This window comes from Oncorhynchus keta, chromosome 4 (genome assembly GCF_023373465.1).
Source record: "Oncorhynchus keta strain PuntledgeMale-10-30-2019 chromosome 4, Oket_V2, whole genome shotgun sequence".
Lineage (NCBI taxonomy): Eukaryota > Metazoa > Chordata > Actinopteri > Salmoniformes > Salmonidae > Oncorhynchus > Oncorhynchus keta.
In genome coordinates this window covers 47,614,136-47,638,170 of record NC_068424.1, presented here as the reverse complement: position 1 = coordinate 47,638,170, position 24,035 = coordinate 47,614,136, and the positions used below count along the sequence as shown (strand labels likewise).

General features: G+C 42.0%; 1 protein-coding gene across 2 annotated transcripts; it reads right to left on the bottom strand.

The window, feature by feature from the left end:
- Window positions 1–17,424: 17,424 nt before the first annotated feature.
- On the bottom strand, window positions 17,425–23,545 carry LOC118376126 (hepatocyte cell adhesion molecule-like). Of its 2 annotated transcripts, XM_035762814.2 has the most exons (6): window positions 23,222–23,539; window positions 22,485–22,826; window positions 22,062–22,316; window positions 21,730–21,879; window positions 20,542–20,649; window positions 17,425–20,289 (listed from the first exon to the last, which is right to left on the bottom strand). In XM_035762814.2, the coding sequence occupies exons 1-6, from the start codon at window positions 23,268–23,270 to the stop codon at window positions 20,063–20,065; spliced, it is 1,131 nt and encodes a 376-aa protein (XP_035618707.1). In that variant the 5' UTR covers window positions 23,271–23,539; the 3' UTR covers window positions 17,425–20,062. The 2 variants fall into 2 exon arrangements, with proteins under 2 accessions (XP_035618707.1, XP_035618717.1); XM_035762824.2 differs by lacking the exon at window positions 21,730–21,879 and having other exon boundaries at window positions 23,222–23,545.
- Between the last annotated feature and the right edge of the window lie 490 nt (window positions 23,546–24,035).

Genomic DNA, 24,035 nt, shown 5'->3' with positions numbered 1-24,035 from the left:
AAATATACTCCAAATTAGAAGAAAAAAATTATGAAAAAAAAAATCCATTGAAACCAGAGCACTTCTTTATCAACAACGGGATATGTAAGATATATAACACAGAAAGCAGTTATTCAGTTGAATATAGACTAGAAACATTTAATTCAGATGGGGAAACATTAGGGACCAGAATACTACAACTGTTTATTGAAGGTACAGTAATTAGCTAACCCTTTAAAAATCTCAGATGAACAGCAGAGGGGTTTATGACACGATCAATCTTGAAGGGGCCAACGAATCGGGGAGCTAGTTTTTTGGCAAACCACTTTCAGGGGCAAGTCCTTAGATGAAAGCCATACCTTTTGGCCTGGAGTGTAGACTGGGGCTGAAGCACGGCGACAGGTTAGCTTGGGATTGGGTCCTGGCGGAGGCACGAAGAGCAGCCCGGGCCCTCCTCCAGGTGCGACGACAACAGCGCATGTGGTCCTGTACTGAGGGCACCGCTACTTCAACCTCTTGGGCAGGGAACAAGGGAGGTTTGTAACCCAGAGCACACTCAAAGGGAGACATACCTGATGAGGCGTTGATGAGGGTGTTGTGGGCATATTCCACCCAGGGTAGCTGGGCACTCCAAGAGGAAGGGTTAGCCAAAGTCACACAGCGTATTGCAGTTTCCAACTCCTGGTTGGCCCGCTCGGTCTGGCTGTTGGTCTGGGGGTGATATCCAGACGAAAGGCTAATATTAATACCCAGAGCTGTGCAGAAGGCCGTCCATACCTGGGATGTAAACTGGGGGTCCTCTGTCAGAAACAATGTCACTAGGGATGCCATGCAGCCACAAAACATGGGATACCAGCAGGTCCAGAGTCTCCTGGGGGTAAGGGAACACCCCCCTGAAATGGACAAAAATGAATGGGAAGTCATTGGCACTGGACAAACCATATACACGGTGTCCAATACCACTCAATTCGGCGTTGTTTCGTTCAAAGTTGATTGCAAATGCCATATGGCAAATGCCAGGTGTAACACTTTAAAAATCCACGCTCCACCGTAGTTTTTCATATTGCAAATGCAACACAAGTCAACATTCAAAAGTAAAATTTTGAAAAAGTGAAAAAAAATCAAAAACCTATCACCCCCTTAAAAAAGTGCTTTCTGGACTGTTTTTCGAAATTCTTTCTTTTTTTTGTCAATTACACATGTGTAAGTACTGCATGAATATAATGTTGTCCAATTTTATTATCATAATATATATATATATATTTTTTAACTTGTGCATAAGGCACATGTTTTCTCCATTTGCAATATGATTTCATAGGAAGTCAAAAAAACTTCACACACCCTTAAAAAAGTGCTTTCTGGACCGTTTTTCGAAATTATTTAGATTTTTTTTGTCAATTACACATGTATAAGAACTGTATCAACATACTTTAGTCATATTTTATTATCATCATTTTTTTTTTACTTGTGCACAAGGCATATGTTTTGCTCCTTTCCATCGCTCGTTGTGTTGATTTCATCATGTCCAATTGGTGATGTTTTTTTCACTGTTGAATCATATTGCAAGTGCACGTGCATTTGCAATATGTTTCAATGGGCATTTACCATCACGAATTGGCATGCTCAAAAGTCAAACTATACTTTGCTCAAACTATACTTTTGTCACCGTTTATTATCGTTTTTTATTTTTATTTTACTTGTGCACAAGGCATATGTTTTGCTCCTTTCCATCGCTCGTTGTGTTGATTTCATCATGTCCAATTGGTGATGTTTTTTTCACTGTTGAATCATATTGCAAGTGCATGTGCATTTGCAATATGTTTCAATGGGCATTTACCATCACGAATTTGGCATGTTCAAAAATCATGCAGACTTGCAAAATTGACTGGCCCGATGAACTCGGGATGGCCGAGCAGTGATTTCAGAATGTCACTTCGGTGATGGTACCTCACTGTTTAAACGTATTGCAAATGGACAAGAGTCACCAGCAAGTCACCGTCCATCAGTCAATTAGATATCATTCTGACACCAAACCCAAGTTTCGGCTCGATAGGTCATTTGGTGCCCGAGCAAGACCCTAATTGGTGCTGAAAATCCACTTTTTTCCATGCCTTGCTACGGGGTCCTTGAATGAGCTATCGGACAGAAACGTTGGGGTCTGCCGAGGCGGTCGCAATGCACGCAGTCTTGCGACTCTGGGACATTTCTAAATGTTGTCATTTTCGTGATGCAAAAATGAATTGAAGTTATTGCAAATGTACGAGGCTGTTTCTCGGTCCGAGAACCTTCTAGAGCCACATAACTCACCACGCACTATCGACCTGAGGTCTAGAACAGGTTTCTAAAGTTTCAGAACTCTAGGTCTGACAGTTCTTTAAAAGTTCCAACAAGGTTAACTAATGCAGGCAGTGTATGTCTCTGCGCATCCCAATGTGTCCCTCCTTCCAAGTTGTGTGTGTGTGTGATTTAGTTTTTCTTTGAAATTTTATGGGAGAAATGACTGATTTACAGTTCATGGGGCTTGCCTAATCACACATATGAAGTTTTGGAAAGATCTGACTTTTTTAACCCTTCGAAACAGCCCCTGAGACACCAATTATGGCACTTCCGGTTGGCACAGGAAGCTGTAAGTAAACACATATCCTCACTGGGGTATGCTTTTACAGAATACTGAGTTTTAAGTCGTTACGTTAAGAACTGACTGATTTACACAGGGTTGAATGCACTATTTCTATCAAACTGTAGGGTATGGATATACACTTTTAGGGTGATTTTAACCACTTCCGGTTGGTCCAGGAAGCTTAGAATCAACACAGGTAGACCTCATAGTGGCCTGATGGACTGTCATCGAAGACAGGTTCATAAGGCATTCATAACCCACATAGGCTTCAGGTTGAATTTGGGGGTGCAGGCAATGTATTCCTATGGGGAAAGAAGTCAATGGAAACTGTTTGATGTAAACGCCTTCTTTTAACTGTTAAGGGTTAATGCCACACGGTCAAGGTTAGACTTGCACAGATCGGGAGGACCTCAGGATCGTACCTGAGGTCGAATTGTGCTTCTCACCCTAACAGTTCTCTCACTGTCATCCAAAAGCAAATTACATTTAGGGCCAGGCTTCATTTTGGGCCTACTTTGAAGTTTTGAAAAGATCTGACCTTTTTAACCCTTGGAAACAGCACCTATGACACCATTTTAAGGCACTTCCGCTTTATACAGGAAGCTGAAAGTGAACACATATCCTCCTTGGGGTAGGCAATTATAAAATTTTGAGTTTTAAGTCTTTATGTTAAGAACTGACTTATTTACGGAGGGTTTAGTGAGTGTGTGTTATTTCAGAAAATCACAGAAATCTCGCAGAGCTCCGAAGCACACTTTAAAAAGATTTGTATGAACACGCTGCAACTGGATCTGTAACTGTTTAAAAAAAAAACCTCTCCCATAGAAAAAGACAGAATCAATACTCAGAAAAGGGCAACTAGTAGTAAACAAATAATACAACTATACCAATCTGTTGCTGTCATGCCACAGAGCAATACTCTGCAAACTAAGTGCAAGCGGGAATCTGAATTTAGGGAGACCATTGAAAATGGGAGGCAGTCTGTAGGCATACTCATACCATTATCAATGGAACATCATTAGTAGAAGGTACTTTCTCACTCCATGTCACACCCTGATCTGTTTCACCTGTCTTGTGCTTGTCTCCACCCCCCCACCAGGTATCTCCCATTTGTCCCCATTTTCTCCTGTGTATTTATACCTGTGTTTTCTGTTTGCCTGTTGCTAGTTTGTCTTCTCCCGTCAAGTCCTACAAGTGTGTTCCCGTGTATGTTTTCTGTGCTCTAGTTTTTGTTTTTCCTGGTCTTCACAGTTTTTACCATTCTGCCTGCCCTGACCCTGAGACTGCCTTCCATTCTGTACCTTTCTGAAACTTCCCTGGATTACTGACCTTTCCCTGCCCCCTGTTTTGTAAATAAACATCTGTGATTCAAACTGTCTGCATCTGGGTCTTGTCTTGAGTCTTGATACTCCAGACACAATGTTGAAGATAAGAAAAGAAAGAACCAGTGAATACTGGAGAAAATGTGGGGAATTATTCAGAAACTATCTACATATTGTTGGGTCTTGTTATACAATAATACACTTCTGGAATTATGTTTTTGACTTTGTAAACAATGTATTTAAATGCTCCCTGGCAAAGGACCCAAAGAGTGCCATACTTGGACTAATCCCTGAACGGTTTCCAAATGCCTATCTATTGAATATCCTCTTGTCTGCAGCAAATAAATGTATTACAGCACATTGGATAAATAAGGACATTCATACTATGGAAGAGTGGACTTGTAGAGTGAAATAAATGTATTTCATGGAAAACATCACCATAAAATAAGACTGCAAACAAATACAGTACCACCTACTCATTGAAGGGTTTTTCTTTATTTTTTACTATTTTCTACATTGTAGAATAATAGTGAAGACATCAGAACTATGAAATAACACATATGGAATCATGTAGTAACCAACATTTTTTTTAACAAATCAAAACATATTTTATATATTTGATTCTTCAAAGTACCCACCCTTTGCCTTGACAGCTTTGCACACTCTTGGCATTCTCTCAACCAGCTTCACCTTGAATGATTTCCCAACAGTCTTGAAAGAGTTCCCACATATGCTGAGCACTTGTTGGCTGCTTATCCTTCACTCTGTGGTCCAACCCATTCCAAACCATCACAATTGGGTTGAGGTCAGGTGACTGTGGAGGCCAGGTCATCTGATGCAGCACTCCATCACTCTCCTTCTTGGTCATTTAGACGTTCACAGCCTGGAGGTCCTGTTGAAAAACATATGATAATCCCACTAAGTGCAAACCAGATGGGATGGTGTATTGCTTACACAGAGTCAAGCGCAAAGACAAGAGAGGTTTTCCAATGCCATGCAAAGAAGGACACCTATTGGTAGATAGGCAATAAAAATGCATCTCTCTTTGAGCATGGTGAAGTTATTAATTACACTTTGGATGGTGTATCAATACACCCAGACACTACAAAGATACAGGTGTCCTTCCTAACTCAGTTGCCAGAGAGGAAGGAAACCACTCAGGGATTTTACCAAGAGGCCAATGGTGACTTTAAAACAGTTATAGAGTTGAATGGCTGTGATAGGAGAAAACTGAGGATGGATCAACAACATTGTAGTTACTCCACAGAGTAACCTAGATACTGTAGTTTGTGTATGCATTGATATGTAGGCTATGTGTGCCTTTAAAAAAATGTATGTAGTTCTGTCCTTGAGCTGTTCTTGTTTATTTATGTTCTGTATTATGTTCTATGTTTTGTGTGGACCCCAGGAAGAGTAGCTGCTGCTTTTGCGACAGCTAATGGGGATCCTAATAAAATACCAAATACCAAAATACCCCACAATACTAACCTAAATGGCAGAGTGAAAAGAAGGAAGCCTGTACAGACTAAAAAAAATTCCAAAACATGCATTCTGTTTGCAATAAGCCACTAAAGTAGAACAGCAAAACAAGTGGCAATTTTTTAAACTCTATGTCCTGAATACAAAGCCTTATGTTTGGAGAAAATCCAACACAACGCATCACTGAGTAACACTCTTTATATTTTCAGGCATGGTGGTGGCTGCATCATGGTATGGGTATGCTTGTTTGTCATCGGCAAGGACTAGGGAGCGTTTTATGATAAAAAGTAATGTAATGGAGCACAGACAAAATCCTAGAGGAAAACCTGTGTTTAGTCTGCTTTCCAATGGACACTGGGAAAGAAATTCTCCTTTCAAATTCTCCTTTGGGAGGGCTTGGCCGGTAGGGATATCCTTGTCTCATCTCGCACCAGCGACTTCTGTGGTGGGCTGGGCGCAGTGCGCGCTAACCAATGTTGCCAGGTGCACAGTGTTTCCTCTGACACATTGGTGCGGCTGGATTCCGGGTTGGACGCGCGCTGTGTTAAGAAGCAGTGCGGCTTGGTTGGGTTGTGTATCGGAGGATGCATGACTTTCAACCTTTGTCTCTCCCGAGCCCGTACGGGAGTTGTAGCGATGAGACAAGATAGTAACTACTAACAATTGGACACCACGAAATTGGGGACAAAAAGGGGTACAATTCAAACAACAAAAAACAACAAAAAAAGGGACACAACCTTGACAGGCCCAGAGTTGATACAGACGACAGCCATGTTGAATCATGTTACAGCTTTGTTTTGCATGTTCACACTTTAGAGTAAGCACATAGGCCTACTGTCTGTTTCCATGAACTGAACCAGAACTTCCTTTTTTCTTAACCACATTTCTTTCTTTGTAAAACTGTTTTACCACATGGTTGCGTGGTGTTCAAATGTTCCTTGTTTCAGTCATGTAATATGTCACAAAGCCTTGCATGTATTTACTTCATGATAGAAGTAATGATTTAGTTATTTTAAATCATGTTTAAAGAATGTTGGATTTTTTTGTAATTGCATGACAAAAATGTATCAGATAGCCATAATCGACTTTCTTACTAATTTGCAGTCCATCTCCCTCGTTGACACATCTTGAAATATTGCTGAAAAGTAAAATATACTCTTATTTGCTGTTTGTCTATGAGGAAAATCATCCTGGCATCCACACACATACATCTCTGATAATATCTAAGATAGTACATGATCATCTTTATACAGCACACAGTACCTGTATAGCAAATACGATAATATTAATATGGCTAAAACCAACACACTGTAGTTTTTCTTCAAGAGATTAACATATTTGGTTAGCTCCTCCCAAGTGGCGCAGCAGTCTAAGGCACTGCATCTGTGTCAAATCGGAGGGCCTGTTGTCTGGCATTCTCTATGGGGGTACCACAGGGTTCAATTCTCGGGCCGACTCTTTTCTATTTATCAACGATATCGCTGTTGCTGCGGGTGATTCCCTGATCCACCTCTACGCAGATAACACCATTCTGTATATATCTGGCCCTACTTTGGACACTGTGTTAACTAACCTCCAAAAGAGCTTCAATGCCATACAACACTCCTTCCGTGGCCTGCAATTGCTCTTAAATGCTAGTAAAACCAAATGCATGCTCATCAACCGTTCGCTGTCCGCACCCGCCCGCCCGACTAGCATCACTACTCTGGACGGTTTGACTTAGAATACGTGGACAACTACAAATACCTAGGTGTCTGGCTAGACCGTAAACTCTCCTTCCAGACTCAAATTAAATATCTCCAATCCAAAATTAAATCTAGAATTGGCATCCTATTTCGCAACAAAGCCTCCTTCACTCATGTCGCCAAACATACCCTCGTAAAACGGACTATCCTACCGATCTTCGACTTCGGCGATGTCATTTAAAAAATAGCCTCCAACACTCTACTCAGCAAATTGGATGCAGTCTATCACAGTGCCATTCGTTTTGTCACCAAAGCCCCGTATACCACCCACCACTGCGACCTGTATGCTCTAGTCGGCTGGCCATCACTACATATTCATCGCCAAACCCACTGGCTCCAGATCATCTATAAGTCTACACTAGGTAAAGCTCCGCCTTATCTCAGCTCACTGGTCACAATAACACCACCGTAGCACACGCTCCAGCAGGTATATCTCACTGGTCATCCCCAAAGCCAACACCTCAATTGGTCGCTTTTCCATCCAGTTCTCTGCTGCCAATCACTGGAACGAATTGCAAAAATCGCTGAAGCTGGAGACTTATATTTCCCTAACTAACTTTAAACATCAGCTATCTGAGCAGCTAACCGATCACTGCAGCTGTACATAGTCCATCTGTAAATATCCCACCCAATCTACCTCATCCCCATATTGTTTTTATTTACTTAGCAGCACTGTGGTACTATTACACTCAACTGAACGACTTGATTAGTTTAGTGTTAGCTAGCTACATAGCTGTCTTTGTATCCAAGATAATTGTGTAGTTTAGAGTGTGTAGTCTTGGAGTGATTATCTTAATTTACCGAGGTTAGCTAGCCAGCTATTTGTAGTCCTTAACGTAGGAGACTCTGCTAGCTAGCCAACAGCTAACAGCTAACAGCTAGCCAACGTCCACTGAACTGAACTCAACAACCCGGTCGCACTCACAGGTAGTATCACATTTTCATCTCATTTCATTACAGTACAACGGTTTGATTTGTTTGATCGTAGCTAGCTACATAGCCGTCTTTGTATCAAAGATAATTGTGTAGTCTACAGCGATTTTCTAGGTTAGCTAGCCAGCTATTGTCGTTCTTTTAACGCAACGTAACGTAAACAACACTGCTAGCTAGCCAGCTAGCCCCCGAATAGCAGCACTGTAGAAACTATTACACTCAACGGAACGACTTGACTAGTGTAGTGTCAATAACGCAGCTACTGCCAGCTAGCCTACTTCAGCAGTACTGTATCATTTTAATCATTTTAGTCAATAAGATTCTTGCTACGTAAGCTTAACTTTCTGAACATTCGAGACGTGTAGTCCACTTGTCATTCCAATCTCCTTTGCATTAGCGTAGCCTCTTCTGTACCCTGTCAACTATGTGTCTGTCTATCCCTGTTCTCTCCTCTCTGCACAGACCATACAAACGCTCCACGCCGCGTGGCCGCGGCCACCCTAATCTGGTGGTCCCAGCGCGCACGACCCACGTGGAGTTCCAGGTCTCCGGTAGCCTCTGGAACTGCCGATCTGCGGCCAACAAGGCAGAGTTCATCTCAGCCTATGCCTCCCTCCAGTCCCTCGACTTCTTGGCACTGACGGAAACATGGATCACCACAGACAACACTGCTACTCCTACTGCTCTCTCTTCGTCCGCCCTCGTGTTCTCGCACACCCCGAGAGCTTCTGGTCAGCGGGGTGGTGGCACCGGGATCCTCATCTCTCCCAAGTGGTCATTCTCTCTTTCTCCCCTCACCCATCTGTCTATCGCCTCCTTTGAATTCCATGCTGTCACAGTTACCAGCCCTTTCAAGCTTAACATCCTTATCATTTATCGCCCTCCAGGTTCCCTCGGAGAGTTCATCAATGAGCTTGATACCTTGATAAGCTCCTTTCCTGAGGACGGCTCACCTCTCACAGTGCTGGGCGACTTTAACCTCCCCACGTCTACCTTTGACTCATTCCTCTCTGCCTCCTTCTTTCCACTCCTCTCCTCTTTTGACCTCACCCTCTCACCTTCCCCCCCTACTCACAAGGCAGGCAATACGCTCGACCTCATCTTTACTAGATGCTGTTCTTCCACTAACCTCATTGCAACTCCCCCTCCAAGTCTCCGACCACTACCTTGTATCCTTTTCCCTCTCGCTCTCATCTAACACCTCCCACACTGCCCCTACTCGGATGGTATCGCGCCGTCCCAACCTTCGCTCTCTCTCCCCCGCTACTCTCTCCTCTTCCATCCTATCATCTCTTCCCTCTGCTCATACCTTCTCCAACCTATCTCCTGATTCTGCCTCCTCAACCCTCCTCTCCTCCCTTTCTGCATCCTTTGACTCTCTATGTCCCCTATCCTCCAGGCCGGCGCGGTCCTCCCTCCTGCCCCGTGGCTCGACGACTCATTGCGAGCTCACAGAACAGGGCTCCGGGCAGCTGAGCGGAAATGGAGGAAAACTCGCCTCCCTGCGGACCTGGCATCCTTTCACTCCCTCCTCTCTACATTTTCCTCCTCTGTCTCTGCTGCTAAAGCCATTTTCTACCACTCTAAATTCCAAGCATCTGCCTCTAACCCTAGGAAGCTCTTTGCCACCTTCTCCTCACTCCTGAATCCTCCTCCCCCTCCCCCCTCCTCCCTCTCTGCAGATGACTTCGTCAACCATTTTGAAAAGAAGGTCGACGACATCCGATCCTCGTTTGCGAAGTCAAACGACACCGCTGGTTCTGCTCACACTGCCCTACCCTGTGCTCTGACCTCTTTCTCCCCTCTCTCTCCAGATGAAATCTCGCGTCTTGTGACGGCCGCCCGCCCAACAACCTGCCCGCTTGACCCTATCCCCTCCTCTCTTCTCCAGACCATTTCCGGAGACCTTCTCCCTTACCTCACCTCGCTCATCAACTCATCCCTGACCGCTGGCTACGTCCCTTCCGTCCTCAAGAGAGCGAGAGTTGCACCCCTTCTGAAAAAACCTACACTCAATCCCTCCGATGTCAACAACTACAGACCAGTATCCCTTCTTTCTTTTCTCTCCAAAACTCTTGAACGTGCCGTCCTTGGCCAGCTCTCCCGCTATCTCTCTCTGAATGACCTTCTTGATCCTAATCAGTCAGGTTTCAAGACTAGTCATTCAACTGAGACTGCTCTTCTCTGTATCACGGAGGCGCTCCGCACCGCTAAAGCTAACTCTCTCTCCTCTGCTCTCATCCTTCTAGACCTATCGGCTGCCTTCGATACTGTGAACCATCAGATCCTCCTCTCCACCCTCTCCGAGTTGGGCATCTCCGGCGCGGCCCACGCTTGGATTGCGTCCTACCTGACAGGTCGCTCCTACCAGGTGGCGTGGCGAGAATCTGTCTCCTCACCACGCGCTCTCACCACTGGTGTCCCCCAGGGCTCTGTTCTAGGCCCTCTCCTATTCTCGCTATACACCAAGTCACTTGGCTCTGTCATAACCTCACATGGTCTCTCCTATCATTGCTATGCAGACGACACACAATTAATCTTCTCCTTTCCCCCTTCTGATGACCAGGTGGCGAATCGCATCTCTGCATGTCTGGCAGACATATCAGTGTGGATGACGGATCACCACCTCAAGCTGAACCTCGGCAAGACGGAGCTGCTCTTCCTCCCGGGAAGGACTGCCCGTTCCATGATCTCGCCATCACGGTTGACAACTCCATTGTGTCCTCCTCCCAGAGCGCTAAGAACCTTGGCGTGATCCTGGACAACACCCTGTTGTTCTCAACTAACATCAAGGCGGTGGCCCGTTCCTGTAGGTTCATGCTCTACAACATCCGCAGAGTACGACCCTGCCTCACACAGGAAGTGGCGCAGGTCCTAATCCAGGCACTTGTCATCTCCCGTCTGGATTACTGCAACTCGCTGTTGGCTGGGCTCCCTGCCTGTGCCATTAAACCCCTACAACTCATCCAGAACGCCGCAGCCCGTCTGGTGTTCAACCTTCCCAAGTTCTCTCACGTCACCCCGCTCCTCCGCTCTCTCCACTGGCTTCCAGTTGAAGCTCGCATCCGCTACAAGACCATGGTGCTTGCCTACGGAGCTGTGAGGGGAACGGCACCTCAGTACCTCCAGGCTCTGATCAGGCCCTACACCCAAACAAGGGCACTGCGTTCATCCACCTCTGGCCTGCTCGCCTCCCTACCACTGAGGAAGTACAGTTCCCGCTCAGCCCAGTCAAAACTGTTCGCTGCTCTGGCCCCCAATGGTGGAACAAACTCCCTCACGACGCCAGGACAGCGGAGTCAATCACCACCTTCCGGAGACACCTGAAACCCCACCTCTTCAAGGAATACCTAGGATAGGGATAGGGTAAGTAATCCTTCTCACCCCCTTCTCCCCCTAAAAGATTTAGATGCAAGTGGCTGTTCCACTGGATGTCATAAGGTGTATGCAATTTGTGAGTCGCTCAGCGTCTGCTAAATGACTTAAATGTAATGTAAATGTATGTAAATGTGAATGCACCAATTTGTAAGTCGCTCTGGATAAGAGCGTCTGCTAAATGACTTAAATGTAATGTAAATGTAAATATATGTTAAAAACACCTTGAGGATGGATCCTAAACAACGTTTGCCGTGTTTCTGTCGATATTATGGAGCAAATTGTGAAAAAAGTTTGGCGTTATAGTTGTAGCATTTTACGGTCGATTTCTCAGCCAAGCATGATGAAGAAACGGGAGCTTTTTCGCCTACAAAAATAATATTTTTGGACAAAAGGAACATTTGCTATCTAACTGGGAGTCTCCTGAGTGAAAGCATCTGAAGTTCTTCAAAGGCAAATGATTTAATTTGGTTGCTTTTCTTATTTTCGTGAAAATGTTGCCTGCTGCCAGCAGAGCCTAGCATTATGCCATGATAAACTTACACAAATGCTTGTCTAGCGTTGGCTGTAACGCATATTTTGAAAATCTGAGATGACAGTGTGGTTAACAAAAGGCTAAGCTTGTGTTTGAATATATTTATTTAATTTCATTTGCGATTTTCATGAATAGGAAAAGTTTCTAGGGGTATTTATGTCCGTTGCGGTATGCTAATGCGTTTGAGGCTATGATTACGCTCCCGGATACGTGTTTGCTCGTCGCAAGAGGTTAAGGAAGTTACTAGATGGGTTAAGATGGGGGCCGTTGACAAAAGAGGAATTTGGCACAAAGGGAACTTCCCTATTTTACCAAAGTCGTTGGTTAGATATGTAGCAACATTGATACATGGGCAGAGCCACGTATCAACCGGATGAATGGTAGGGATAATTAGACAACACTTTGTAGCATATGGTATAACTAACTAGTAAAAAAAAACTAATGTTCACGGTGTGGTATATGTGCACAGAATAAGCACCAGGGTAAACAGAAAGCAGGTTAGGAAACACTGCAGGTTAGGAAAGATGTTGTGGCCTAGGGGAGAACGAACTACTTAAATGTGTGTTATAATCGATAAATATAGCAAATAGGTAGAAGCATTCCCAACTTACTTGGCGGACACGATTAGGGTAGATAAAATATTAGGTTGAGATATTATCCCTAGAGTTGGTTTACTAGGATGTCTGTCTTTAAATAATGGATGACATTTTAGCTAATCAGGTAGAACAAATAAAATGCCAGAGTTAGGGACCAGAACAGATAGACATAGAAGATATACTAGCAGAACCTATGAGAAGACTGTTTGGTAACCAAACCCGTACATCCAAGATTTTGTGTCCAACAGGTGAATTACAGGAGAAGGTGATTCACTCAATCCAACAAGGAGACTGAGGTGTGGATCCAGTCCATGAGAAGAATAGACTGGAAGCAGCCCCGCTGGGAAGGCCCATACCAGGTTCTGTTAAACCACAGCCTTTGCCATTAGAATAGCTGAGAGAGTCACTTGGGTCTACGTTGCCCACTGCAAGGAGGTATGTACACATATAAGCACTGATGATCACGCACAGAGTTAGGAGAAGAACTGAGTACCAACAGGGCCCGGGGGTTACCTCTTTAACGAAGATTTCTTATCCCGACCCTTCATCACTGTGGGTGATCCTAGAAGTGTGAGTATGGGGTGGTACCTAGCAGACCGACTAAGGGCAGGAGAGGGTTGGCGGTTTTTGGGAAGAGTAGGGGCTCTGAGCTGCATCCTAATCTTTGAAACCTTTCTGATACATCCAGATCCACCACCTGCCGGTACTAATTATAGGACGCCATTGTCATTGATAAGAAGTAAAAGATAAGGAGTCAAAGAAGATCAAGATGTAGGATTTAAGGTTAACATTAAACAGTTTCCTAGGAAAGCAAATAACTGTACAGGGATTGGCATGGCCAGATTGAAGTACTCGGCCAACCCACCTCTGTTCCCTTTAACTCCTGATGAGTACCAGTGTTATAGATACAAAAATGGCACCGAGAACTTAGATGATTTTAATGGCTGAAAGGTACTAATTAATGTGACTGACTTACAGGAGACAATTCTTAACCTCACAGGACCTATAAGTGATGTAGGGTGGGCTCGTACCAGCAAGGGACGCATATGTCAGAAACTACCAGAAAGGGTGGTCAAGAACTTGTGCCCCGGGGGGGTTATTGGTCCAATAAGTTTGAGTTAGTCATCAGAGGCCAGTTATAGGAGGTCAGTTATAGGAGGCTGAAGTAGGCACAGGAGGAGTTTTGACCAGGATGGGAGTCTAGATGGATGCTATTGGCATCCTCATGGAAGTTCCAGATTAATACAAAGCTATGAATCAAATAGGTGAAGACTTTATTTTGGTGGTTGACAATAAATAAAAATGTGGATTGGATTAATGACATCTATTATAAGCAACAGAGATTTGTGAATGAGACTGGGGATGCAGTAAAGGGGTTCTCTGACCAATTATCTGCCACCTCCCCCATGACCTGGTAAAATAGATTGACACTCGAAATGTGAATTGGCAGAAAAGGGCAGGGTATGTAGAATGATTGGGGATCATTGCTGTACGTTTATTTTTTAATAACACAGCTCCAGACGGATCAATGACCAAGGTCCTGGCTGGTTTAACCACATTAGCTCACGAATTAGCAGAGAACTCAGGGGTGGATAATTCTCTTACAAATTGGTTTGGCAGTATGTTTGGGAAATGGAAAATTGTCATAATCACTGTGTTGAGGGCCACTTTCACCTGTATGAGTGTTTTGGTTCTGTGTGAATGTCGTTTGATTCCGGGTATGAGAGGATTGATAACTAGGTCACTGGAGATGTCAATGACGCAACAGAAGGTGAGATACGGAACGATTCCAAGCTCCGACCAGTGGGATGAAGAATGCAGACTTCCAGGCCTAGGAGATGGCTCCGTTTCTTTTCACTATGAGGAGCCAATGACTTCGATTGATGAAGATTAAAACAAATATATTTTAAACAGTTGTGGCCCTCTGGCTGGGTATCAATAATGGGATGGATTGGCAGAGCTGTGTATTGGATATGGCATGGCATCATATTGACCTCTGCATGAATACATTTCCCTGAGAAGTGTATTAATTATATATAGATTTTTTTACTTTGTTTAACTAGGCAAGTCAGTTAAGAACAAATTCGTATTTACAATGATGGCCTACACCAGCCAAACCCAGATGATGCTGGGCCAACTGTGCACCGCCCTATGGGACTAATAATCACGGACGGTTGTGATACAGCCTGGAATCGAACCAGGGTGTCTGTAGTGACTCCTCAAGCACTGAAATGTAGTGCCGTAGACCGCTGTGCCACCCAGGAGCTCATGCACCACTCAGGAGCCCATATTGAGGATTTCTTCCCAAGATAAATATCTGTAACACCTTTTAAATAAGACATTAGACATTACACTTGTGTCATGGCTTCTTTTATCACAGGGAACACATTTTTGATTAGCTGGATGTTTACTGAGGTTTTTTACACAAACAGAAAAACCCATTTAGCTTCCCTATGTAAAGACTAGGCCAACTCTTAGTTTCTCATGCATTGCTTGATAAATAGGCAAGCGCAAAGTCAGCAAAAGTCAGAATTGTGATGGACAAATCTTTTTTTCTCAATCCTCTGTCGTTTTTGCTTATTTGAGCTGTTCTTGCCATAATCTGGACTTGGTCTTTTACCAAATTGGGCTATCTTCTGTATACATTGTCACAACACAACTGACTGGCTCAAATGCATTATGAAGGAAAGAAATTCCACAAATGAACTTTTAACAAGGCACACCTGTAAATTGAAATGCATTCTCGGTGACTACCTCATGACACTGGTTGAGAGAATGGCTACTTTGAAGAATCTCAAGTAAAAAAAATATTTTGATTTGGTTAACACTTTTTCGGTTACTATATTATTCCATAGGTGTTATTTCATAGTTTAGATGTCTTCCCTATTATTCGACAATGTAAAAATATAGAAAGATCTTGGCATGAGTAGCTGTGTCCAACCTTTTGACTGTTACTGTATATATTGAATTGAACCCCCAGATGATCCCGCAGGTGAAGAAGTCAGATGTGGAGGCCCTAGGCTGGCCGGTTTACATGTGGTCTGCCAACTTTGAAGGCAGCTTATGGTAGAGAAATTAACATTCAATTCTCTGTCGTTAGCTCTGGTGGACATTCCTGCAGTCAGCATGTGAATTGCACGCTTCCTCAAAACTTGAGACATATGTGGCATTCTGTTGCATGACGAAACTGCACATTTTAACATGGCCTTTTATTGTTGCCAGCACAAGGTGAACCTGTATAATGATCATGCTGTATAATCAGCTTCTTGATATGCCACACCTGTCAGGTGGATGGATTATCTTGGCAATGGAGTAAAGCTCACTAACAGGGATGTAAATGAATTTATGCACAACATGTGAGAGAAATGTTGCGTTTATATTTTTGTTCAGTGTGTATATATTTATACTCCGGATTCCGACATATGTTCATATAATTCTATATTTCTTAATTCCATTTTTTACTTTTTATTTTTGTGTGTATTGTTTTGTATTGTTCGATATTACTGCACTGTTGGAATTAGGAACCCAATAATTTCTCTACACCTGCAATAACATGTGCTAAATATGTGTATTGTTAGGTTCTAAACAAACAGAGTCAAAACTCAAACGGACAACTAGGAAAAACTCAAACCAAGTTTATTCACCCAATGGGTCATACAGCTGCAAAGACAAAGCATGATTAGACAAGCACATCTATTTATAACCTCCTACTGGGCGGGGTCAACTCCTTACACATCTAGACAGCCAATACATCTCTGTTGCTAGGCAGGATCTTAATTGTTTCCTCTCACTGGTGTAGTCATGGCCCTGCCTGGTGCTAGAACCTTTGTGGGCGGGGAAATGTATGTGTGTGAGATAGGACTGTAGTAGGAGAGTCGTTGTGGTGGGCCCCCCTGTCCCTCCTCCCAGAGGTTTCTACTCATTTCATCTTTTGACTTGACCTCGAGCCGAATTCCTCGCTCCTGATCAATAACTGAAACTAGCCTGTTGTCCTTTGCCTCCTTAGGAACAGAATATTAGCTTTCTGCACATCACCTTGTCTCACTCAGTAATTCCATACACCAAATTGCTATCCATCCTTCATTAACCCCAACTTATACATTATTGTACATGTAAAGTAATCAATAAGTGATGGTATGGTGATACAAATAAGTATATTTCTGGCAAGAATCAACAGTATGCAACCAATAACATTTGATTTTTTGTAGACTGTGTTTACTACTTCTCATATGGGATGGATGGTAGCCCAAGGCTCTGCATTTTTTACCTCTATACTGTAGTATCAGAGAAGACAGGCATAACTTTTGCTTGTTTAAAACAAAACAGGATCTTATTTTCAAATTGCAACTTCCCATCATGCAGTGGCATCAAGAATGAAGCATCACAAGTAATTCCACTGCATCTTACAGAAGATTACATTATGCTATCAACACTTTGTTAGAAACATCATTATCTTTATTTCTCAACATCCCGTTGTCAATTTGTTTTCTTTTATTCATTTATTTTGTTTGAGACTGACATATGGTGAAATCATATATGCTTTACTCTTAGTTCATCCGAGGAGCTAACCGAAAATGTTAATGTCCTGAAGAAAAGCCACAGTATGTTGGTTTTACCCAATCAGTCTGTCCATCACCTCTGGTTTTTTGACTGGTAATCATGTGACTCAAACAGTTAATGCATCAGCAACTTTAACCCACCGAAACCAGAGATGTGGAAATGTTCAGAGGAAGAAAAATACATTCTGATGGTGTGAAAAGATATGGAAAAGTATCTTAGAATTTATTTACAACATTAGCTTATTATTGCACTAGCTCAAAATATAAATAACAATCACAAAAAATGTAATATTCCCTTATTTGCTGTACAGGTACTGTGTGCCGAATTAAGATTATTCTATCATGTACTATCTTAGATATGATCAGAAATGTATGTAGTTTAATTCGTGTTTGTAAAGTAAATTACTATTATTGTTATTATTTGTATTATTAAGGTTCTGGTCTTCTGAGATACAAACAGGTACACAACAAACCAGATAACTATATAATTACAGTGCCTTCAGAAAGTATTCGTACCCGTTGACTTATTCCACAGTTTGTTGTGTTACAGCCTGAATTCAAAATTAATAAAATAAAAAAAAACACACCTTGATCTGTTTCGCCTGTCTTTGTGCTCGTCTCCACCCCCTTCCGGGTGTCGCCCATCTTCCCCATTATCCCGTGTGAATTTATACCTGTGTTCTCTGTTTGTCTGTTGCCAGTTCATCTTGTCTCATCAAGCCTACAAAGTCTGTTTACTTGTTTTGCCGGTTTTGATCACAAGCCTATTTACTAGTTATCCCGGTTTTGATCACTGCCCTGACCCTGAGCCTGCCTGCCATTCTGTACCTTTCGCCACTGCCCTGGATTACTAACCTCTGCCTGCCCTGACCCTGAGTCTGCCTGCCACTCTGTACCTTACTCTGCCCTGGACTACAGACCTCTGCCTGTCCTTGACCTGTCGTTTGCCTGCCTCCTGTTGTATAATAAATGTCTGTTATTCAAACTGTCTGCATCTGGTCTTATCCTGAGTCTTGATATATAAATATCTCATATAAATATAAATATCTCATTTATTTTTCGCACCCCTGTATTCACACCCCTGAGTCAATACACGTTAGAATCACCTTTGGCAGTGATTACAGCTGTGAGTCTTTCTGGGTAAGTCTGTAAGAGCTTTGCACACCTGGGTAGGAAAATATTTACACATTATTCTTTTAAAAGTTCTTCCAGATATGTAAAGGTGGTTGTTGATCATTGCAAGACAGCCGTTTTCAAGTCTTGCCGTAGATTTTCAATCCAATTTAAGTTAAGACAGTAACGAGACCAATCAGGAACATTCCATGTCATCTTGGTAAGCAACTCTAGTGTATATTTGGCCTTATGTTTTAGGTTATTGTCCTGCTGAAAGGTGAATTTGTATCCCAGTGTATGTTGGAAAGCAGACAGAACCAGCTTTTCCTCTAGGATTTTGCCTGTGCTTAGCTCTATTCCATTTCTTTTTATCCTAAAAAACTCCCTAGTCCTTGCCGATAACAAACATACCCATAACATGATGCAGCCACCACCATTTTTAAAAATATGAAGAGTGATACTCATTTATGTGTTGTGTTGGATTTGCCCCAAACATAACACTTTGTATTCAGGATATGAAGTTCATTTCTTTGCCACTCTACTATTGCATGCAGAGGTGACTTGTTAAATAACATTTTACTCATGAACTTATTTTTGCATTCTATAACAAAAGGCTTGAAAACCTACTGACTCAAAGACATTTCTGATATTCAGTTTTTATTCATTTGTAAACATAAAAAAAACACAATTCCACTTTGACATTATTGTGAGTAAGCCAGTGACACAAAATCTCAATTGAATCAATTTTAAATTCAGGCTGTAACAACACAATGTGGAAAGAGTTGCGGGGTGTGAAAATGTTCTGAAGGCACCGAAATCACCAAAAGGAAAAGCAAAAATTAGTAATCACATTCATCATATGTTTGTTTGCTTCAAGACTAATGAGTCTTAAGTCTACACAATGTTATTTACAAGGAGCGGTTCCCATCTTTTTTTTCCACATATATCTGTTTGTAATTTTATTCTACATGAAATACATTCATTTCACTCTACAATTCCACTCATAGTATGAATGTCCTTATTTAACAAATGTGCTGTAATACATTTATTTGCTGCAGACAGGAGTATAATCAATAGATAGGCATTTTGTAATACTCGTTGGGTCCTTTGCCAGGGAGCATTTAAACATATTTTTAACAAAGTCAAAAACATAATAATATAAAACATAATAACATCATTTCATCATTCTGGAACAAGATCCCAAAATAAGTGGGTAGTTTGTGAACAATTCCCCACATTTTCTCCAGTATTCACTGGTTGTTTCTTTACCTATCTTCACCATTGTGTCTGGAGTTAGAAAGTACCCAAAATGGTATTTCCTCCTAAGTTTCATGTTCAATGTTCTCCCCAAGTTCAGGTTCCCACTTGCACTTAGTTTGCGGAGTATTGCGCAGTGCCATGATATCAACACATTGGTGCAGTTTTATTTGTTGACTACTAGTTGCCATTTTCTGATGATTGAGTTTTTCTATGGGAGAGTACTCACCCTTTGTTATTACCTATTTGGGGTGTTTCAGTAAATAGTATCTTAGTTGTAAATAGCTAAAGAAATCTGACTTTGGCAAATGGAAGTCTGAACTTAGTTCATCAAATTATTTAACTTTGTGGTTCTTTAAGACTTGGTGTACATATTGCAAATTAAGTAATGGCCACCTTTGAAAACCTGAATCTGGTAATAATGGGACAAAATCTGTAAGATATGCAATACCTGTTAGGGATGATATGCAAATAGAGAGATGGACACTGCGTTGTACTTTCCTATAAATCAGCCTCCTTCTGTTATATTGAATCTGGACAGTACCTTGCTCACTGGCCTTTGCGTACCCTGGCGTACACACAGTCCCCCTCCTCAGGTGTGCCTACCTTCCACCGGGGACCCTCTAATGTTTTATTCTGTCCAAACACCTCCAATGGCTGCTGGGGAGCCCCAGTGATTTTCACCTGTCCGTACTCCACCTTTCTTTCCTGCAGTCTCATTTGCTTCTTCAGTGTCCTGACATTCGCGTATTCAACATCCTGACTGTCAACATGAACTGTGTAGAGAGAGAGAGAGAGAGAGAGAGAGAGAGAGAGAGAGAGAGAGAGAGAGAGAGAGAGAGAGAGAGAGACAGATTGCATCTTATTATTTCACTGGCAAGACTGACATTGTAAATTATCCGTGTTTTTTGAAACTGCACTGTTGGTTGGGGGCTGTAAGTAAGCATTTCACTGTTGTATTCGGCGCATTGATTTGATTTGATATTGTAGTACTAAAAATGAAGAGCCACAGCTAAATATCCTCTAACCTGAAGTCTTTGGAGGTTTCTTTTTCTTCTGGACACAGTAAACTGCCAACACCATTACTAGGACAAGGACTACGCCTGCCAGAGACGCTGCTACCATCCCTATGATCTCTGGGTAAAACAGAGGAAACAGACAGAGCAACATATAAGCATGAAGGTTGTTTCATTGTAACAAGAAGGTTGTTTCATTTCCACCACTGTTACTACATAAAAGGCCATGAAATCCATCATTCATATTAATGATAACTAGATAGTAAATTGTGGGACTTGCTTTAGCTGTTTTAAATGATTTTTGTGGTAGTTGAAAAAGTGTTCCGATTTGAGATTTGAAAAGCAGAGAAGTAGGTTAAGATTTCATTGGCTCCAAGTGTTTGTCGAAATTGTTGTGAAAGTGGTCAAAATGTCAGTTGTCTGTAAAAGCCGACACGAAAAGTAGTTGATGCAATTAATACAACAGCTGTTACTGTTGATTGGCAGATGACCATTCTGATCTGATTTCAGATTTGAATAGCAGAGAGTAGACCAAGATATCATACCCTTCAAGTTTTTGTATAACTGGTTGGGAAAGTGATCAAAATGTCTGTTGTTTGTAAAAGTTTACAGAAAATGTAGTTGATGTTATTACTATAACAACTGTATAATTTGACCGGTAGAAGATCATTATGTTCTGATTTCAGATTTGAATAGCAGAGAAGTAGGCGGAGCAGTCATGTGAGCAGTCATATGCTCAAATCTGTATTCTAACTTGATGGAAAAGTGATCAAAATGTCAGTTACTTGGAAAAGCTAAGAGGAAATGTAGTTGACGCGATTACTAAAACAGCTGTTTCATTTGATGAGCAGAAGATAATTCTGTTCTGATTTCAAATTTGAATAGCACAGAAGCAAACTTATATTTCATACACTTTCTAAGTCTATCGTCTAAATTGTTGGGAGTGGTCAAAGTAGCTGATTTAGGTCAAAAGTGACATTGTTTAGAGTGAATGGAATATAATTTTGGAAGTCATGATGTCACAATGGGTCCTTTAGTAATTTGAGGAAATTCCATTAAAGTTGATGGCGGACAGAAAATAGGACAACAAGTTTAAACAGTGTACTAAAAATAGCGCTACAAATAATTATAATATAGTATGATAAAGATTTAGAGTGGGATGATTTAGAGTGGAGGTCACCAGATTGTCAGGTCACTTACCTTTGGTTGCCTCTGTTTTACTGGTGAAGGCATTTGTCACAGTTGTGTGTGCCACTGTTGTACGTTCAATACACAGGGTATTATTACCAGTGGCAATCACCCACTCTGATATCTTTGTCCCGTTGGAAGTGCAGTTAACATACATAAGCCCTGCATATGATCAAATAAACAGGGATCTTATATGTATCTGAATTGAACACTGGCAAATGGATAGTGCTTTCTTTAACAGCTCAATGTCCATTGATAAAGATTGATCATCATCATTATTATAATCACTGATAATGTGTTTCATAATACATTGGATTAACAACATTTATTAAACAGTAGCTTACCCTCACAGGGGGAGATTATTTTGCTCACAGTAACACTGTTGATGTTGTTTATGACGGTGCACGTGAGATCTCCAGACTGGCCTCTCTTCAGCGTGATGGTGTTTGTCTTGTCACCAGGAGAGGCCTCAGTGTCTCTCAGTGGGTGTCCGTCCAGAGTCCAGCTGTACTGAGGACCGTCCCCCTCAGAGGAGCAGGACACCCTCATCTCTCCATGGGTCAGACACTGAGAGGACAGCTGAGGAGAGGACAGTGGGGCTGTGGGGGAAGAAGAATCGACATCTGAAGACATCTGCAGACTTTCGCACAAACAAATGAGAAAACAACACTTCTTCTAGAAGTAGAAGCTTTTGCAGTCTAGTTATTATAGTTATAGTTAATAATAAGTATTTGTCAATATGAGAAAAGGTTTTCTAGTTACTGTACCTTCAATAAACAGTTGTAGTTTCCTGGTCCCTAATGTTTCCCCATCTGCATTAAATGTTTCTAGTTTATATTCAGCAGAATCATTCCTTTCTGTGTTATTTATCCTAAACGTCCCGTTGTTGGTAAAGAAGTGTGCTCTGGTTTCAATGGATTTGTGGATTTTCACTATTTTGGGGTGTTTGTTTCTAATTTTGAGTATAATTTTAGCAGCATCATTGGATTCGGTTTTTAATGATATGTCAGGGACTCCACTGACATCCTGTATCAGCTGGAGAAAGACAGTTCCTCCCAGAGTTCCATAACACTGAGCTCCATCCAGTGTAGCATCACAGGGATCCATGCCTGAAAATCAAGAGGAAAATAGACACTGTAGTGACTGACTATCACTGTCCTAGTTTTAAGGTTGAATTTTATGGATGAGAATACAAGCAACGGTGTAACCAAACCAATGACATCAAGGTATTAAAAAACACAACAGTACCTCAGTCAGTTATAATTATCACAGGACAATGAATAACCAGACAACTGTCTTTTGCAGTGTTTTGAATATTGCCTCTGTATCTGTCATTAGTCATTATGAGAGGGATTCATTTGACAAAAGTGATTCTGAGTAGCCTGTAGTATACCACAAAGAGCTTTGAGCTCGCGGTTCACGTTCCACATGATATTAACAAGGCTCCTTACTGTATAGCATGCGTAAAACAAGAGGGAAATCAACACATCAGGACACTTCTTACCATGAGACACTGCTGCTAACATCACCAACAGTCCAAACAGAGCCTTCATGTCTCTTCACAACACAGGGCTCAAGTTAACAAATGAAGATATCCTGTACTGTAACAAAATCCTCTGTTTTCCATTCAGTGCTGAATTTCCATAACTTGACGATTTACAACATAAACAAAAACCTATGCAAAGGTGGTATGACAGACACTCCAGCTGTCCTCGTCAATCATTAGAATTCACTTAGTTGTTGACAAGCAAAATAAATTATTAATAGGTTCTGACGCAGAGGAAAGAGGAACAGCCTCATCAAAGTTTCACTTGTTCACTACATAAACAGCCAGGCTGGCTTTATTCATGTCTCTTGATGTGTAATATCAGAGTTGTACAAAAGTGCTAAGTGAGTCTACACTCTCAGAGTATATCGAGAACCTAAAAGGGTTCTTCGACTGTTCCCTTTCTACAGAGGGTTCTATATGGAATTCAGAAGAAATGTTAGCGCCTGAGAAAATTACACCTTGTTCGCTTTGTCAGGGCAGTGGTCAGCTCTAACATACTGTACACGCTTTTCATCACTGAAACTAACACATTACCTTCTTCACAATACAACTTGTATTTTTCAGTCCAGCTAAGATTGTGACATTATAAAAAATGCCTGAAGGAGAGAGAGTGAGAGAGCGAGAGAGGGAGAGGAGGACAGGTGAGAGAAATACAAAGTGAAACAGAGAGGACACGCAGACTCAAATTCCAATACTTCCCAAATGGTTGTTTGTGACTCATTGATGACATCGACCGGTTGGAACTGATACCTTTTGGGTTGCAGCTAGA